The 20,905-nt window shown below is 42.9% G+C and overlaps 1 protein-coding gene across 1 annotated transcript in view; it reads left to right on the top strand.

Moving 5' to 3' along the window:
- The first annotated feature begins 494 nt into the window (after positions 1 to 494).
- The window catches only part of NUP214 (nucleoporin 214), a 3,229,616-nt gene continuing 3,209,205 nt past the window's right edge, over positions 495 to 20,905 (top strand). The window contains exon 1 of the mRNA XM_044058190.1: positions 495 to 686. Within this exon, the coding sequence (XP_043914125.1) occupies positions 645 to 686 (42 nt within the window). The 5' untranslated portion in view covers positions 495 to 644. The remainder of the gene's footprint in view (positions 687 to 20,905) is intronic.

The following is a 20,905-nucleotide window of genomic DNA, read 5'->3' as shown; positions in this document are numbered from 1 at the left end:
GTCTTAAAAAGTTCATGTTCCTCAAAGTTCCTCGGTGTTCCACATTGAGAGACTCTGTCACACATTCAGCGTTAGGATTTTTTTAAGTGAAATCCATGGTAAATAAAATGAATCAAATTAATTCATTAAAATATCTTCTTTATAAGTAAAACCAGCATATCTTAACCATCCTATAGCCTTCCTAGTTGAAGTTGTTAGTAAGGCAGTATCTGTTTCACATTTTGCCCATTTGTTCCACATGTTCCTCATCCTCATACTGGAGATGGAAGGTTGAGAGCTATGCTTTTAGCGTCCTTAATTCTGAACGTCTCTCTTTACTATACAATAGGCGGATTAAAACATTATTACTTCTTAAACACATATTATTAATACAATATCGCAGACCGCATATTTATATATTTGCATATAGAAAAAACGAAGTGACGACATACAACCTCATATTAACCTACTTTTTTAACGACAAACGGCTAAACTCTTACCCGCTCCTCTGACGAAAATATTACGCGTCTGCATGAATGATGCGCGCCATGTTTTGCTGACGGCATCTGTGTAAAGATCATTGTATGAGCAGTTTCGCTTTAGTATAAGTTTTACGTTGTTAAGAATTGTTGTGTTTTGTGAATTAAGACATATATAGGAATACTATGGGAGATGACCCTGATGCAGTTCCCGAAAGGGAAATGAAGGTAATTTTTTTTTAGTTGACGTTGCTGAACTTTTTTCTTATCTTGCAAGTGTGGGTTTTTGAGTAGGGAAAAAAACATTGGACAGTAAAGTCCATCAGTTTGACAGTTTTTGTTTGAAGTGTTATTTTGGAACTGTCAGATTACTAGAAACGTTTTTTTGAATTACTGTAGACGTGTGCTTATTATGCCGGATTTGTAGATTCTATTATGATGGGTAAATACGTTGAAAGCTGAATTTATATTTAAGACTGGTAGCATACTGTTAATAAGGTATATGCGAGTGTGTATACACCTGATGCTTACTGATGTCAAGATGTTCCCAATCGACAGTATAGTAAGCTGTGCACTCCCATGTGAAGCTGAGCACTTCAGGTTGCCTGTTCAAGCATTACTGGTAACTCGGGTGAATCATTCAGTCGCTCATTACAGCACTTTTGTTATGACAGACATTTTTTTATATTTTAGTAATATTGTAGCAGTTGTTTGCTTTAGTTGTCTGTTACACAGGCAATTTTTATTATAAAGAAACATATTAAAAAGATAACTTGCTATATAGCTTTGATTGCTGCTTTGGAGCCAGGGTTTTCACATGTAATCAAACTCTGTATCTCCTGAGCTTGCTTGGGAATATTTAGGAATCCTACAGGATAAGTTGCGGACTGTGACAAATGAGGTCTTGTTAGCTCTACTTTGCTTACTATCCTAGTGTTATGCTACCCTCACCAGAATAAGCAGTTTAGAAAAGGATGAACTGAACTTTGTCTGATTTTTGTCTGTTTATTTTGAAGAAATGGATCATTGTCATTTTCTAAACTACGGCTACATAACATAGTGTAATTCTAATATATTTTTACAATAATGCTGTCTGCAAGAAAAAAATTTGAAAGAATAACTTTTTGAGCTGTTCGAGCCAAGGTAAAACACCAAGCAGTAGTACAAAGACATATTTGTAAATTAAAGGCAGATAGTAGTAAAGACATCCCTTTACTTTTGTGAATAAAAACATATTCATGTTCTTCGTACCAAAACAACAAATCTTCTTGTTGCAATTAAAAATAACTTAACTTCTTAGTAGCAAAACAACAAATCTTTATTGGATGAAACTGATTTAAATTGTCAGATAAGCGGTGTGCTTATGTGAAGAAAAAAAAGAAGTCATGTACTTACCATAATGTTTCATCTGTGTTGTCCATCTTCATTTATCCCACTGGCTTCCATAAAAATTCCACTTCCAGCTCCATCATAGACTGGATCCTTATCAATTCCCCCCACCAATACCACAATCCCACCACCTTACCTGACTCCCTCAGTGATCATCTCCCTACCACCATCTTAAGACACTACTCCATATTCCTAAACCCCACCTTATCAAAGACTGTCGAAAACTATCGACTTTCAATTCATCCCAATTTAACTCCATTCTCAACAACATAGATTGGTCCATCCTAAAACACCTCCCCCTAAACAATGCTGTAAGCACTTTCAACAGCATCTTCATGAATACTCTAAACTCCTTAGTTCCCTCTAGGATGATCAGAGTAAAATCAAACCATGCTCTCTGGCTTTCCAAAGAGACTAGGTCCCTTATGAAACCAAGAGATCATGCTTGGAAAACCTGGACTAAAACTAAACAACCACCTTTTCGTCAAAAATACAGACAACTGAGGAACCTTGCAAAAAAAAAAAAAACGTACAACTAATGACAAAATGTTATACTATAGCTCTGCTCAGCTTAACAACAAATCTAATCCTCGAAACTTTTGATCAACTCTCAACATCCTCAATCCTGGAAAGCCCTCTAATCCCTCCCCATACCCTAACTCTTCCTCTCAGGAAACAGCTACCCTCCTGAATAAACACTTTATCTCTTCCATCCAAAATCTGGTAACCTCTAAGCCAAACTCTACTTTGACACCCACCTCTCCAAGTCCCACTACCACAACTTTGTTTTCTTTTGAGCCAGTTCCCATTACTTACATCAAATCTGTACTACTCGAGCTAAAACCTTGCTCTCCTTCCACTGACAATCTATCTCCTACATTCCTCAAACTTGCTGCTGACTCAATTGCGTATCCCGTATCTATACTAATTAATCGATCTATTCTGGAATCAACTGACCCCACCCTTTGGAAATCTTTCTTCACTATCCCTCTTCATAAAGGTGGAAACTCCACTGACTCCTCAAACTACCAACCCATTGCCATTCTGTCCTCCCTCTCCAAGATATTAGAAAAATGTATTCACTCACAGCTTCTCAATCACCTCCTTACACACCACTTACTTACCCCTACCCAACATGGATTTCGTCCTCACCCCAGCACCACCACTGCCCTCCTTTCCTTCACTCATATCATTGCAGAGGCCCTAGACCACAATAAACTCATTTCCTGTCTCTTCCTAGATCTCTCCAAAGCCTTCAATACTGTCTCTCATCCTCTACTACTATCCAAACTCTCAAATCTCCACCTATCCCCCTCCACACTTGCCTGGTTTAATAGTTACCTATCTGGCAGGGAACAATATGTCAAATGGCTGTCATCCTACTCACCTTTCCTTCCCATCTCCACTGGTGTTCCCCAAGGCTCCATCTTGGGGGCCCTTTTTGTTTAACATCTTTACCAATGATCTTTACACCTCATGCAAAGAATCCTCCCATATTCAGTATGCCGGCGACTCCACACTTATATCCATCTCAAATAACATTCCTGGACTACACTCCCTGACCCAACAGGCCATACTATCCACTGAACAATGGCTCTCACAACCTATTGATCCTAAATCCCAAAAAGACCAAACTCCTACTTTTCCTTCCCCGTTCTCTTTCTCTTCACAAAACCTCCTTTTTTATTACATCTTCTAACAATACAAACATCCAACCTGACACCCACACAAAACTCCTAGGGGTCATTATCGATGACGAACTAAGTTCAACCTACACATACTCCAATGTATAAAAAAAAAAAACAAACCAGAAACTAGGTCTGCTATATCGGAGCAAAAAATTCCTAACCCCTGAATCTAGACTTACCCTGGGCCCAGGCACTCCTCCTCCCATCCCTCTTATACGCTGCCCCAGTTCTTACCAATATCAGGCCTCCACTTTAAACAACTGCAACAGACAGACTTACCATAAAATAGCCAGATTCATGACAAATTCCCCATACAACTCACACTATTGCATTTCTTTAAACTCTCTTCAATGGCTTGAACTTCCCCAGTTTCTGCTCTCTTATCAATTTCATATGCTACACTCTGTTCTTTATAAATCCTTCTTCTGTCCATCTCCATCTTCCTTAGTCTCCATCTACATCCCATCCCGGACCCTCCGTACTTCTAACCAACAATTACTTGCTATCTACCACCCAAAAAGGTCAGTAGGCAAACTACTCTACAAACACTCCCTTGCCCATGCTTGGAACAAACTTCCCCTTGACTTGCATTCAGTCTCCCGCACCTCACGCTTTAAAAATGAACTAAAAGCTTATTTTCTCAATTCCAGAACCTGCCCTTGCTGTGACCCTACCTAGTCTTCCTTCCCTTTATGTACCCTCAAAAGGACCACACTTGGTACCTCATTACACTTCTCTCTCCAATTTGTGTACTATGCATTTGCACAATTTTATATAAACAAAAAATGTTTATTGTTGACCTATTGAACTTTATCATTGTAAAATTGTTACTTAGCTTCTTTTTAATGCAACTTTAACTTTATGCATGTAACCCAACATATGTGAATCGTTTTGCTATAACTGCTATTATATCAATATTGTTTAAAATTGTACTTGTTTTAAAATGTATTACTGGAGCTTTTCTCCTCGGGTCTCCACTGAAAATGGGCCACAAGCCCAGTTGGGCAAACCCGGTTAACAAATGTCAATAAATAAATAAATAAATCCTTGACCTGTGGGTTTGGTTCCGAATATTGGAATGAACTCGACAGTTACTATAGCCCGCAAGGGCCAAACACTCTTGAGCTTAAGTCCTACCCATAGTGCTTCTTTCCCAATTACCTCAGATCGAGTTTGCAGATAGAAAGACTGACATTATAAACTTAATATCTTTATGGAGACCATATCTGGCGTTACAGGACCATAAATCATTCAAACAAGAGATCTGAAGGGAAGGATGATGGAGGGTGGGGAGTAAAGGATAAATGAAGATGGGCAGCACAAATGGAACGATATGATAAGTACATAACTTCTTTATCTGATGTCGGTCTTCATTTATTCCTTGACCTGTGGGACAGAGTTGCTAGCTACCTCAGATCTTGAGAGGACTCGTTGAAGAATATTCTTGAGCACCATAGAACCAAATGAAGCTCTTTCTGTAGAGACCAAATCCAGTTTTTAATGAGTAATAAAGATATGTAGGATAACCCATGCTGCTGTTGCTGCTGCACAAATGTCGTCCATGGAATCCTTCGATTGGAACACTGCTGACGTAGCAACTGCTCTGGTAGTGTGTGCTTTAACAGGCCCAGGTAATTTAACTTTCCTCTTGTTAGTAAAGGAAATGGTCTTTTAGACATCTAGATAAAGCGACTTTAGTAACTGGCTTGCCAATCTTAGTACTTGCAAAGGAAACGCACAGTTGGTCAGACTTCCTTATGTCTTTTGTTTACCTGTTTACCCATGACTGGCTGCAAAAATTGGAGTGCTTCTAAGACCATTTGAATTACTAAGCTGGTGTAAGTATATTTTTTTGCACTCGCTCTGTTTCAGTGATTCTTTACATTCCTGTGCTGCATTTATTTATTGGTTAAATTTATTACTACTTGCACTTGGTAAATAATCCCATCTGTCTGTTACTGCACTGCTCTTGGATTCTTGTTTTAACAGTATTCGAAGGCTGTGTTTTATGAACATCTCTCAGGGTTGTGAACTTACTGCGTTTCCTTTTTCTGTTCAAATTCTCTCTCCATTTTTTTCCCACCCACTTGCCCAACTGTTGTGTTCTTAAAACTTGGTAGCTTTTGAGTTGGGCACCTCTACTATAAATTTTAATATTGGACACTCCTCCCAGTCACATCGCTTCAGTTCATTTTACTGAGTACAATGAGATTACTTGGAAAGGCCCCCACCACCTTATTTTCTTAATCTTGAATTATTTTCTGTTTCCTCCCTTAAAACACTTTTCAGCTGTTTTTACTGTATTCATGTCTGTTCCTACTTTATTATTTTATTATGCCTTTGTTGCTTGTTCTTAAATGTTCAGTTGCAGTTATTCTGCTGCATTTGTAAATGTTTTAGTAGCCTGATAAAAGGTACACTTTATTCAGCTGCTTTTACTGTATTTGTCTCTTCTTATTTTATTTGCTTTTGTTGCTTACTCTGTGTTCAATTGCATTTATTCTGTTGCATTTATCACTGCCTGTTGTTGCCTGATTAAATTGTAATTGTTACTCTGTCTGTTTTGTTTTAAGGACTTGGGCTTCAGGCCAGTTATTTTACATTAAAAAGGTTTGTGAGCAACACGCTTGTGGGAGAAGAGGGTGGCCTTTGCCCTTCTGAGCTGGGGATTGCTGGGTGAAGGCATATTGTGCCTCATGTTCTAAGTGTCTTTGGTTTGGAACCCAAGTGGTTAAACTGGAACAGTTATTTTACATTACAAAGATTTGTGGTCTAAACTCCTGTGGCAGGAGAGCATAGCCTGCACTCTTCTAAGATGGGAATTGCTGGTTGAAGGCTCATTGTGCCTGTTATTCTGAAAGTGTCTTGGTTCTAGTTTAAGCACTTGTACTCCAAACCACTTATTTTACTTTGTGAGGGGTGTGGTCTAGAGTCTTGTGGCAGGAGAATGTGGCTGTGATGATATGGGCAAGTGCCATTGTAGCCAGCTGGAGTTTTGTAAAGAATATGTCCTTTTAATATCAAACTGATTTATACAAGGTGTTTGTGTTACAAATACTGTCATACTGTGTGACTTCAACTACCCTTCCATCAACTGGAAAAACTATTCAAGTACCAGTGTACAGGTCCAACGCTTTCTGGAATTTTATCAATTCCAGTCCCCTGGACCAGCTCATTCTGACCCCGACTAGAGAAAGCAACATCCTCAACCAGGTTATCACCAACACGGGAGACCATTCCTCCACACCTATAGTCAATTCCTCCCTTGTTAAATCTGACCACAAACTAATCGCCATGGAAAGCTCCTTCTCACCTACAATCCCCGCTAAGGTGACCACCCTGAAAAACTTCTCTAAAGCCAACTTTGGGCTCATAAAAACAGAGGTGGTTAACTTCTCGGCACCCATGCCAATGGAAAATAGCTGCATGACTTCCGAATCATACACCAATACGCTGTACGAGCACGTACACAAATGCATGGACCTTGCTGTACCAAATGGAACTAAGACGCTCTCCTCCAAAAAAAGGAAGTCAATCTGGTGGTCTTCAATCATTGATAAACTCTACAACAGAAGGAAGAAATTGTTGCAGAAAAAAATTGTCACAAGACTAGAAAACCACCCTTATCAGTCGCGACAAACTGAGATCCCTTATCAAATCCTCTAAAGCCAGCTGTGAAGGCAGAATTGCGGCTGACACCAAAAACAGTCACAAAGCCTTCTATAGCTATATCAAAATCTTCCAAGGTAATACCCAGATTTGCTCTGAGTTATTGCACAATGGCACCTCCTATACTGAGCCAACAGATGTAGCCAACATACTGGCCGCAGATTCATTGCCAACTTTACCCCCCCCCCCCCAGCACGAGCCCTATCACAATACCAGAAGAAAGCCTGGCACCCACCATTTCTGTGGCACAGGTATTTCTGTGGCACAGGTAAAAGCTGAATTGTCCAAAGCCAAAAATACAGCATCCATGGGACCTGATAATATCCCTGGCTGTGTTCTACATAAGCTACAAAATGAATTGGCACCACATCTGTGTGCCCTGTTCAATCACAGCCTTACTTCAGGCTATGTCTCTAACAAATGGCCTACTGCTACAGTCATCCCACTCCATAAAGGGGGAGCAACTACAGACCCTGGGAACGATCGCCCCATTAGCCTGATGAGTCTGGTATGCAAAGCTGTGAAGTGCATCATCATGGACCTGCTTAACAAAGATATAGGCAATCTCCAAACTCTTGACCCCACACAGTTTGGCTTTGTCAAGGGGAGATCCTGCCTGCTGAACTTGGTTGACTTTTTTGAGGCAGTCACTAAGGCTGTGGATGAGGGTATGGCAGTGCATGCAGCCTACCTCGACCTGGCCAAGGTCTTTGATACCGTTCTTCAGACGGGTATCTTTGATAAACTCACCAAACTGGGCATCAATCCTTACATCACTAGATGGGTTGCAAATTGGCTCACAGACAGGACCCACAGAGTGAAAGTTGTGGATTGCAGGTCAGACTGTCAGCCAGGCACGAGTGGAGTCCCATAGGGCTTGGTACTGGACCCTTTCCTGTTTGGCATCTACTTCTAAGAAGTCCAGGCCAACACAGAACAACTCTGGCTGACTAAGTTTGCTGATGATGGCAAGCTAGGAGTCCTTACCAACTCCCTAAGTGATGCAGACAGACTACAAAAGGGCCTCTCTGAGACCAATGACTGGTGTCAGAACCATGGCCTGAAGCTTAGTGCCACAAAATGCATGATCATCCCCTTTGGAAAAACTTGGTTCCCACGAATTACCACATTGATGGGAGCCCACTGACTGAAGGGCCCATAAGAGATTTGGGCACTCAGGTTGACAGCCACCTCACCTTCAACCCCCACATTGCCATTGTGGTCAGAAAGTCCTTCTACGTTACACATCTTATAAGCAAAGGTTTCGCATACAGGAAGAAAGAAGTTATCATCCCTCTCTACTCATCCCTCATTAGACCAATCATCGAATATAACGCCCTGTTTGGCATGTACCTGACCAAACACCTACAACAGCTGGAGAGGCCACAGAAGTACCTCGCAAAAGGATACTAGGCCTTAAACACATGTCCTACATGGACAGACTCAAGAAACTTCAGTTGTTCTCTCTTATCTACTTAAAGGTGATCTCTGCTTGACTTACAAAGCCATGTCCGACCCTGCCCTACTTGATATGCTACACCTAAAAAAATCCCCCCGCGCCACACGCTCCAGAGTTCACAACCTCATTACCACAATTAACAGAACATGCTGGAGGGACAGGTTCATCTCTCAAAGACTGCCCATATTCTGGAATAAGCTTACCATTCATGTCAAGCAGAGCACCTCACTGGCCCTCTTCAAAAGAAATCGTGACGAGTGGATGGGTAACAGGAAGTTCACCCCAGTTGTCCTACTGGTTAGAAACACTGTGAACTAACATTTTGTGGCACGGTGCCTGGGCAGTTTTTTTGGGCTAGGCTTGTAAAGGCTCCAGGGCCATTAGCCTAGTACACACCTGTGAACCTATGAAATGTGTGAGAACTGTGTCTCATTTGTATGTCAAACTGACTTGTACAGGTGCTTGTGCTGAAAATGTATCAACAATGCACTCTGCTGAAATGAAAAGGAATGTACATATATTATTGTAACTGAATTAAATGTATATGTTTTAATAGAGGAAACTGGGACAGCAGTGGTTAACCAGCTAGCTTGCCTTAAGGAAAAGTAGAGGAAATGTAAATGAGCTGTTAAATCACTGAGGCAGCATCCCACAGTGCTGAATAGGATCAGAGACAGTAGGTCTGGGAAAAAGCCTTTGTTCATAAGCTCAGTAAAAGGAGGGGGGAAACCCTAGGCACTGCCATAAACATTTTAGATGTGTACTGTAGCTGTCTATGCTAAATTCCTGTCTCAGCTTCAAAGGAGAATACTGTGAGAACCTAGAGTCAAGTGACCAGATTAGGTTATTCTGCCCGTTCTCTGAGAAATTATATTTTAGATAGTACAAAGAGAAATCTCAAAGTATATGGAGTATTCTGTTTTGGTGAACCTGACAAGAAAGACCCTCACCCACATCATCTTGCCTTGCAATAGTGCATAACTTAACTAGGGAACAGTAATTCTTCCAGATTGGTGAGGAATATAGTGAAGCTTAGTTTAGAAAGTGTTTTACTTTTATTTGTACAAGTCTGTCCATCAATGTTAATTTCAATATTTTCTGTGATTTGAACTCTGGTTTACTGTAAATATATTCAATATTTTAACATTGTGTTTATTACTTATTATTAAATATATGTAAAATGTTTATTGTGGCTGGTCCTTGTTGAAAGTATCTAAACTTTGAGAGTAGTTATATTTATTTGGTGACACTGCATGGGGGACTCCAGAAGGCCTAGCTGTCTTGGTCAGCTACTGTCATTGGTATTAGTATTAATATTGCATTGTATTAGTATTGCATCATATAATTTGATACTTAATTGCTGGTTGAAGGCCTACTGTCTGTCTTCTGAAGTGTCTTAGTTCTGGTTTAAGCACCTGGGCTCTAAAACTAGTTGTTTTACATCTAGGAAGGTTTGTGGCCTACACCCTACTAAGCTGGTAATTGCCGCTTTATTTAAACTGTTTTTGCTGTTGTGACCATGATGAATTTCTAGTATTTTTGCATTTTATAGCATAGGCTAAATTCATACTTGCTGAATTTAGACTGTTTGGTATCACTTGAACACTAAAAACAGCTCTTCACTGAAACACTGATTGATCTGAGGCATCTGTTGCTTCCAACTAAGTGCCTGCTTTTGCTCTTATTGCACGTTTAATTTTTATTTGCGTTCTACTGTCTGCTTGAATTGTCTGAACTATTTTGTCACATTCTACTGTATACTGTACTAGTTCAGCTGTAGCATAGCCCAGTTCCAGGTTTGCTGTTTCTGGGTCTGTTTTTACCTTTTGAGCATCAAATTCAAGTCATCCTTGTAGGTGGAGGGCCTTCTGCATCCTTATGGGAGGAGAGTGCTGTCTAGGTCCCATCGTATCGGGAGTGATTGAAGTAGTGCTTAGAGTGTCTATATTGGCATGTTTGAGTTAAAAGGGTTATCTCTTATTTTGTTTAAGGCCTGCATTTACCACTTTTCTTTGTGTAGCGAACCATCATGAACTGCCGCATAGTGGTGGTCACCATTGGTGGTTTAGACGCAAACATTTTGCTTGTTAAATTTTCCCTTGGCACTTGGCATGAGGTCCACTAGAGGTTTTTCATGGCCCTGCTTTACTGTCAGGTGGAACACTAAGCCTAGCCTTGGAGATAGCAACACACCTCTCGCCCACTAGCCGAACCTAAGTGCGATCTCTTTTCCTGATCATATGAATTTACCTAACACTATGGATGAACAATTTTCCAGTTTCCCCAGCCAGCTTGGTCGACATGGGCATCCTGAGGCAGTGTAGCAACTGCCTCCTGTTCACCGACAACTCTCTATTCCTAGTCCACACAAACTCAGCATGTGAGCTATGCAACTATATTAAGAACCTTGAAACCATGCCCTCTCACACAATAGTTAGTACATGTGACAATGAGCGGGTTGTCAGCATGTACACCTCGCCTCCTACTCCACCCAAACCCATGTCAGACATACCTACATATGCTGATGTCCTCAACAAAAACATACCTAAACACCAGAGACCTCCCAAACACGAGCACGCTACACAATACTTCCTTTGCAGAACACAATACACATAATAGCTGATGTGCCAGTGTCTGAGCTGTCAATCCCTTAAGACAAACCTCAAAACCAAACATATTAGTCATGGGTGATTCCATTGTGGCACACACACAGATGTCCCTCTCACCAGGCTGGATAAGGAAAAGGTCATGGCTGTCTGTCAGGTGCCAGGATACACCATATCACACATGCACTCAAGTATCTCAGCAGCAGATGCTGTTATGACTCCGTCATTGTCCATGTTGGTGGGAACAACTTGAGACATACCTCTCTGGACTATATGAAGAGAGACATGACTGAGCTCTCGGACTATGTGTCTCAGGCAGGCATGTCCCTAGCCTTAAGCAGCATTTTACCTTCACCTAGGTTGCTGCCTCAATACAAATAGAAAACTATCAACTTCAACAATAATTGGCTTAGTTTCTTGTGCCATTCTAAGGGGATCCAGTATCTGTCAGCCTGGGCTGACATGACTGACAGACCTCGATGCTTTGCCAGAGATGGTCTTCGTCTGTCACCCCTGAGATTTCAGCTACTGGCCAAGGCTTTTTCCACCCCCATAGTGCCTTTTTTAGGCAGTGGCTCGAACAAAATTCCTGACGTAAAAACTCAATCTAAAAACAACCTCAAAGTTATGCTGCTAAACGTTAGGAGTTTTAACACAAAACTGCACTCACTGGAAGCCCTCCTCCATCTTGGAAGATGCAGGCATTTGTACAGTCACGGAAACCTGGTCCAAGGCTGTGGAGAGCACCCTAGTTATGCTGGGTTACACCTCCTTCCACATGTTCAGACCACAAACTGAAGGTGTGAAAACTAAAGGAGGAAAGGAGGTGGTGTATCAGTTCTCATTAACATTAAATACACCTCCAGATTGGTCAAACAGTATGATTCCCTGGAGATACCTCAGGTGCAATTAACTGTTGGTAGGACACCTATTCAAGTCCTTGCCAGCTACAGGACCCCCATGTGAAAAACTGAGGGGCTGCCAGCCTAGCTAGATAAAATTTTGTGAATAATTTTATGTCCTTGTAACTATTAATATGATCCACAGGCTTGTTTCACAGATGTAAGAAAATGTATATTCTGAGCTTCAAAAGTGTAACCACAGTGCACCCTGCTTGAAGAAAGCTGGTAAGTAAAGGATTTTACAACTGTGTTTGATCTTGAGCTTGGAGGCAGGATGTCTGCATCTAGAAATTCTTTCTCTTGTCTTAAGACATAGATAAATTATTAGGTTTCACATGTAAAGTGTCTTTTATTGTGGCTTCCTGGCATGTGCAGATCAAAAGAGAAATGTTAAATTTTAAGTTCTGTGAGCCTGGGAAACTTGAGCAGACTTAACAAGAATGATGTAATCTGAACTGACTCTGCAGTAATGTGTATTATCAATTTAAGGGCTATCACAGAAAATAAGGATAGCATTTTTTATTTGTGTTCAGACCTGTTAATAACTCACCAACACTGTGCCTTGCCCTTTAAGTAAAGTTATTCAGATCTTAGTATTTCTCTTTTATAGATGTATATGAATATGACCAGATTAGTCTAGCTATTTTCTATATTTATGTCAGACTGCCCTGTCCTGCAATATAGTTTTAAAAGTATGTTCCTGTGATTTCTGAACTCTCTAGTGTCACTGTGTTGAATCAGTGAATATTGTCTTGTGTTTTTATTTATTATTTTTAAACGTGGCTGTTTTATATAGAGATAATTTAAGCTCTTGGAGGACTTGCATGTATTTGGTGATACTGTACAAGCCACTCCAGTAGCCTTAGCCCTGGTTCACACTTACTCTTTGGATAACAGTAACATTACACAGTAGAATTGGTCACCCTTTGGGAAGGGCTTTATTAGTAGCTGATAAGTAGTGGTTGGTGGCAGTGATTTCTACCTTATAGTTTTGGCAGAAGAGGGCATAGCTAGTGAACCTGTGGCAGCCTTCTCCAGGAGTGTGTGTGTGTGTGTCAGCTACTTGGGCAGGGACACGAAGCACTGGTTGGACAGAGAGGATGCTGGGTGTTTTGGCTTGACCACTCGGCTAAGATCTGAACCCTGTAGCTGTGCCAGTGGGGAGTCCTGTTGGGGATTTGGAGAGAAACCAGCCCCAGACTGACTGTGATCTCTGTGTGCTCTTAAGGGAAATTATACTTCAGTGTGTGTGTGTACTTGTTATCCTCCCAATGTGGATGCCCCTCACTGGTGTTCGTGGTGGGGATTGAGGCTCCTTGAATACTGGGCCACTGCATGGGTGTCACACATTAATTGGCAGTGGTGGGTTATCCACATCAAATATTAATTGGTTGATGGTGGTGAGTTAGCCACATCACATATTAATTGTCTTGTAGTGGTGTGGATAGTGAATTCCTGTAGCTTGTGTACAGTGATCATTGAAGGTGTTTTTGTACTCTAAATCAGCCATGTAGTGAACATTCAGAGTTCAGATCACAATTGTTTTTATTTCTTAGCTTAGTTAGTCAGGGAGAGAAGGCAAGCATATCAGCAGAGGAGTATCACAAGCTGAAAAGGAGCCAGTTGGTTATGTGCCAGGCTAAAGAACGGGTGCATGGAAACCTGACTATAGCAGACATGATTGCAGCTTTAGTCACAGCTGTATTTGAGACTAGCAACCAGGAGGAAGATCAGACTGGCCGTGGAGATGTACAGCACTCAGAGAATGGACAGCTCAACCTTTCTACAGAGGACTTAAAAATCCGTCTGGAGTTAGAGACTTGAGTTGGAGGTCAAGCATTTGGAAGTAGAAACAGCAGAGAGACAGAGACGTCTAGAGACTGAGGAAAATGAGAAACTGCAACGTCTGCAGGCTGAGGAGAATGAGGAACTGCTATGCCTGGTAGCTGAGGAGGAGAGCAGAGGCAACATGAAAAGGATATGGTGGATCTTCGCCAGAGTCCTGGAGGTAATGGGGGAGGGAGTAACCAGACCCCAGAAGCGCAAAAGGTCAGTAAATTTCTTCCACAGTTTACAGAGGGAGATATTGTGATAGTTTCATTCATATGTTTGAGAGGGTATGTAAACAGTATGATGTTGACCAAAGGCTCTGGGTATGGTTCCTGACCCCCTTACTCCATGGTAAAGCTGTAAATGTACTTTCCAAACTACATGAAACCTATAGGAAAAGGTTTTGTGAGCATAGATGCAAGGCAGATGAGTGTGTGTGAACATGTTGCTGAACTAAGCACTTATTTTCATAGGTGGGTAAGTGCATGTCAGGTCATCACTTTTGAAGGGCTGGCAGACCTTTTGGAGACGGGACAAGCCCTTAACACTTTGCCTGAAGACATGAGGATCTGGTTAGCTGATGGACAGTGCTCTACTGTAAATGAGTTTGGGAAGATTGGAGACCTATACCTAGCAAGCAGGGGCATCCCTGCACAGGAAAGGGACTCCCAGTGCTGCTCATGGGTCTAAGGGAACCCATGGTGGGCAGCCCAGACTGCCCTAACAGAATCTGCCAGTAGCAGGGGAGGCCACTATTCTAGGTACATGTCTAGGACCTGGGGTTAAATGTTTTGACTGCAACCAGTGGGGCCATGTAGCATATAGATGTTCACAGAGGCAAGGTGGGGAACAAAAGTTGAGGGAGCCAGTAAGTGGGAATGACAAAATGCCAATGTCTTGAGACAACAGGGGTACCACACTACCATCCTGCAGATGTCCTGATAGGGAAAGATTTTGATGAGGCAGTGCCATGTGTTTATGCAGTTACTCGCAGTCAGGCTTGGAGACCAACATGTGGGTCTGGTAGCCTGGGGGCGACCCAGACAGACCGTACACTTGCAACCAGGACTGGCGAGGTGGTTACTTCAGGGAGGGGGCTACCCTGTAGTAGTGAGACTGAAGTTGAGCCACAGCTGCGTGTGGGTACTGACGCTCCCTTGGACAGAGTGACTGCATGGGCAGAGGTGAGTAGTAGTACCCAGGCTTGACAGTAAGGCACCGATGTTAGAGGATGCCAGACTTCTATGAAAGGGGAGCTGGGAGGGGTTACAAAGAGAGAGGTGAGCCAGGCTCAGCTGTCAGACCCTACATTACAAGGCCTGAGGCAGGTAGCTAGTGAGGCACCCGATTCTCAAGGGAAGGGGAAATCTGTAATCTGTATACTGACACAAAGGGTTACTGTATAGAGAGTGGACCTCTGAGGGAGGGCTAGAGGGTGAGATAATACAGCAGTTGGTAGTGCCTAAAGAATACAATTTGGCCTTTCTAGCCATAGCCCATGATATTCCCATTGTAGGTCATATGGGTATAAAACGTGCAAAGAGATGTATTATGCAGAACCTCTATTGGCCTAGAATTTCCAGAGATGTAACTGGGTACTGTAGGACCTGTGAGCAGTGCCAAAAGATAGAAAAGGCAGGAGACGAGGTGAAAGCTCTTTTGATGCCTTTGCCTGTGATTGAGGAGCCATTTCAGAGGGTAGCTATGGATATTGTTGGGCCTCTGAAGTTCCACAGGCAAAAGGTATATCTTAGTGGTAGTAGATTATGCTACAGGATGCCCAGAGGCAGTGGCTTTGTCCTCCATTGAGGCAGAAAAGGTGACAAATGCTTTGTTAGAGATTTTCAGCAGGGTAGGTTCCCAAAAGAAATACTAACTGACTGACAGGGGTGCCAATTTCTTGTCAGACCTGCTGGCTTGTCTGTGGGGTGAAGCACCCAAAGACCAACCCCAGACTAATGGTGTTGTTGAGTGGTTAAACTATACACTCAAGTCCATGCTATGGGAATTTGCAGACCAGTTTAAGAGGGAGTGGGACAAATATTTGCCCCTTCTGTTTGCTTACAGAGAGGTTCCCCAGGAATCCACAGGTTTTTCACCCTTTGAGTTGCTGTATGGGCACAGGGTGCGAGGACCTCTAGATTTAATTCAAGATGAGTGGGAAGGTGAGTGCGAGTCTCACAAGGAGTCTGTTGTGGCATATGTCCTAAACCTCAGGACAAGGCTCTGGGAACTCATAGGCTTGGCCCAGGAGAACCTGGCAGAACCCCAACAGCAGGAAAATGCCTGGTATGACAGGAATGCTTGAACGAGAGAGTATGCTGTAGGGCAGCAGGTAATGGTTCTCATTCCTGTCAGACATAAGCTGCAAGCAGCCTGGAAGGGACCCTACAAGGTGGTAAAGAAGATCAGTGATGTTAACTAGGCAGGAGGTAGGAGCACAATTTGTACCATGTTAACATGATGAAACCTTACCATGATAGGGAGGCCCTTGTGTTGAGTATTTGCAGTGGATTGCTGGAGGAGTCTGAGGGAGATCTTGTGACTGCTCTCCTCAGTGAGACTTGGACTCACACCTCAGTGGAAGGGGTAGCAATGTCCCAGCAGCTATCTCCTACCGAGGTTCTAGAAATCCGAGCAGTGTTACAGGAGTTTGGGGACATGTTCAGTGGGAAACCAGGGTGCACCTACCTGGTGCAGTACCAGGTGGATACAGGACCCCAAAGGCCTATTAGGCAGGCCCATTATAAGGTGCCTGAGAGAGTCAAACAGACTCTGAGGGAGGAGACACAGGAAATGTTGGATCTATGGATAATTCGGAAGTCCAACAGTCCCTGGGCCTCCCCAGTGGTGCTGGTGCCAAAGAAGGATGGCAGCACAAGGTTCTGTGTGGAATTCAGGAAATTAAATAGTCAGATGCTTACCCCATGCCTAGGACAGGTGAAGCCTTATAGTAGCTGGGTGGGGCTAAGTATCTTACCACCATTGATCTTACCAAGGGTTACTGGCAGGTGCCCTTGACCCCCAGTGCTAGAGAGAGATCAGCCTTTGACTCCTTTGGGCTTGTATGAGTTCACAAAGATGCCCTTTTGAGATGAAAAATGATCCAGCAACTTTCCAGAAGCTGGTAGAGCATATCCTATCAGGAGCAGGAGGGTTTGCCCTTGCTTACCTAGATGCCATTGCCATCTACAGCCATTCCTAGCAAGAACACCTTCAGCATGTCAGGGAGGTGCTGGGCAGACTACAGAGGGCAGGGTTGACCATTAAGCCCAGCAAATGTCAGGTGGGTATGGCAGAGGTCTCCTACCTGGGACATAGAATAGGGAGTGGTAAGATCAGGCCAGAACCTGCCAAAGTGGAAGTCATTCAGGCATGGCCTGCACCTGTTACCAAAAAGCATGTGAGGGCATTCTTAAGGACAGCTGGGTACTACAGAAAGTTTGTCCCCAGTTATAGTACCATAGCTGCTCCCTTCATAGACCTGACAAGGAAAAACAGGCCATATAAGGTAGTGTGGACCCCAGCATGTGAGCAGACATTTCAGAAACTTAAAGAAGCTTTGGGAGGACGCCCTGTGTTAGCCAGTCCAGATTACAGCAAATAATTTGTTGTGCAGGTGGATGTTTCAAACCATGGGGTGGGGGCTATACTTATCCAGATTTCTTCAGAGGAAGAAGAGCAACCAGTGATTTATCTCAGTTGCAGGCTCCAACCCAGGGAGGAATGCTATGCAGCTGTAGAAAAGGAATGTCTAGCCATAGTGTGGGCACTGCAGAAAGTTCAGCCTTATCTGTATGGAAGGAAATTCACTGTAGTTACAGATCACAAACCCCTAACATGGTTACATCGAGCCAGCCAGCAGAATGCCAAGTTGCTAAGGTGGAGCCTAGGGTTGCAAGCATATGGTATGTCAGTGCAGCACCGCAGTGGGATTAGCAATGCCAATGCAGAGATGGGCTATCAAAACAGGGAATAGAGTAAGGTATACCCAGATAGACTCAACCCTCTTAAGCAACGTTTCTCAAGGGACACTTGAAAAACTAGCTTGAGTTCTGAGGGGGGGGTGAAAAACTGAGGGGCTTCCAGCCTAACTAGATAGAATCTTGTCCTTGTAAATATTAATATAATCCACAGGCTTGTTTCACAGATGTAAGAAAACTGTGTTATGTTCTGAGCTGCAAAAATGTAACCACAGTGCACCTTGCTGCAAGAAAGCTGATAAGTAAAGGATTTTACAACTATGTTTGATCTCAAGCTTGGCGACAGGATGTCTACAGCTAGAAATTCTTTCTTTTGTCTTAGACATAGATAAATTACTAGGCTTCATATGTAAAGTGTCTTTTATTGCTGTGGCTTCCTGGCCTTTGCAGATCAAAAGAGAAATGTTAAATTTTAAGTTCTGTGAGCCTGGGAAACTTAAGCAGATGTAGCAAGAATGATGTAATCTGAAATAACTCGGCAGTAATGTGCATTATCAATTTAAGAGCTATCTCAGAAAGTAAGGACAGCATTTTGTATTTGTCTTTAGACCTGTTAAGTCACCAGCACTGTGCCTTGCTCTGTAAGTGAAGCTATTTAGATCTTAGTATTTCTCTTAGAGATAGATAGGGATATAGCTAGATTAGTCTAGCTGTTTTCTCTATTTATGTCAGACTGTCCTACACTGTGGCTTTAAAGTATTTTCATGTAATTTCTGAACTCTCTATTGTCACTGTGTTGAATCAGTGAGTATTGTCTTGTGTTTTTATTTTTTATTATTAAATCTTTTTAAACCTTTTAACTGTGGCTGTTTTATGTAGAGCTAATTTAAGCTCTTAATGTATTTGGTGATACTGTACAAGCCACTCCAATAGCCTTACCCTGGGTCACACTTAACTATTGGATAACAGTAACATTACACAGTAGAATTGGTCACCCTTTGGGAAGGGCCTTATTTGTAGTTTAGTGGTTGGTGGCAGTGATTTCTACCTTGTAGTCTTGGCAGAAGGGAGGGCTGGGGTGGTACAGTGGTTAGTGTTGTCTCCTCACAGCAAGAGGTCCTCCCATTCGATTCTCGGCTGGAGTGCCTTCTGTGTGGAGTCGCGGTCGAGTGATGTTAAAACATGCAGGTAGGTGTATGCGTGAATCGATGTGCCTTCCTTGAAGGTTGGGCATCGGGCTGGCCCCTTGGGACTGTAAAAAATCTACTACCAGTCATTAATGGAGCAGAGGTCTGCTTTGGCAACCCCTAACTGGGAAAAGCCGAAAGACATTACTTTTAGTCGTGGCAGAAGGGGGGCATAGCCAGTGAACCTGTGCCAGCCTTCCCCAGGAGTGTCTGTGTGTTTGTATATAAATCATATCTCAGTGTGTGCGTCAGCTACGTGGGGAGGGAGATGAAGCACTGGTTGGACAGAGAGGGTGCTGGAGGTTTTTGGTGACCACTCCGTTGAGATCTGAACCCTGTAGCTGTGCCAGTGGGGAGTCGAGAGAGAGAGAGTCTCGTAAGGGGAAGTGTACGTTATTGTGTGTACCCGTTCGTCCCCATGTGGACGGCCTTCACCCATGGTAGTGGAGAGGATTGAGGCTCCTTGATTACAGGACTAGTCCACGGGCGTCACGCCCTCCATGAATCGGGACACCCACTCTGCCTATTTTGGATCGTGTATCAAGATACATCCAAACACCATGGTTTTAACTACCTATCCATTGACTGGGTGAATTACCCGTGCTCCAACTCACTAGCCCAAAGGTTCCTCGACTTCGTCAACTCCAATGCACTGGACCAGCTGGTTCATACCCCCACAAGGGGTGCCAACATCCTGGATCTGGTGCTTACCAATATGGGGGAACCACTGTAGCACCCCCCACTGTGAGAGTCTTCCTGGTGAGATCTGACCACACATCAGTCTCATTTATTTATTTAAATTTGTTGACCGGGAGTGTCCGACTGGACGTAGGTCCATTTTCAGCGGAGGCCCGGGGAGAAAAACTATCGCACCTGACCCCCCCCCCCCCCATGCAACTAAACTAAAAAACTTCTCCAAAGTAGATTATAACCTCTTACTGGATGGTATAAATGGCTTCTCTGCACCTCCCCCTTCAGATGGAACTGGCAACTAAGCTGATTTCTGCACCAATGCTTTATACAAACACCTGTATAACTGCTTTGACTCTGACGTGCCTGATGGGACCAAAACTAGCTACTCAAGGAAGAGCAAGCCTGCCTGGTGGACAACTGTCATTAACAGGCTTTACAGTAAAAGGAAGAAATTGCTATCTAAGATTAAGAGGAAGCGAGTCCTAAACTGCAAACACTCCACTGTCAGCTTAAACAAGTGAAGAAGACTTGTTTGTGAAGTCCTCCAAAGCAAACTAGGAATCCAGATTAGCTTCCTCAACTAAAGACAACCATAAGGCGTTCTTTAGTTATTTCATAACCTAAGAGAAAAGGCCTGGATTTCTGCCAAACTGGTAGTTGATATAACATATGCTGAGCTTGTGGACATATCAGTGCTATTTTGAATAGGCATAGATGTTTTCAAATACCTTTCCTTTGGTTTATTAATGCTCATATATTTCTGTTGTATCGAAGTGAGCTTACTTCAGTAAAAATATCAGACACTACTCTCTCAGGATACTCTGACAGGTTATGTGAAAACGTCACTCCCCTGTCCCCACCACACATACAACATGATGTCCCTGCCACCTGTCCATTACCTTGTATCTCTAAAGAGCAGGTCGTTAACACCCTCTCTGAGGCCAGGAACACAGCAGCTGTGGGACTTGGTAATATCCTAGGCTGCGTCCTTCATGGGCTCCAACAAGAATTAGCAACACCTTGGGTATTCTCTTTGTTTCAGTCATAGTCTAAGCACCAGCTTTGTCCCAGCTGAATGGAAAACAGCCATGATTATTCCCT

This window comes from Protopterus annectens, chromosome 16.part0 (genome assembly GCF_019279795.1).
Source record: "Protopterus annectens isolate FY-2018-M chromosome 16.part0, PAN1.0, whole genome shotgun sequence".
Lineage (NCBI taxonomy): Eukaryota > Metazoa > Chordata > Ceratodontiformes > Protopteridae > Protopterus > Protopterus annectens.
This window is presented reverse-complemented; position numbering and strand designations above follow the sequence as displayed.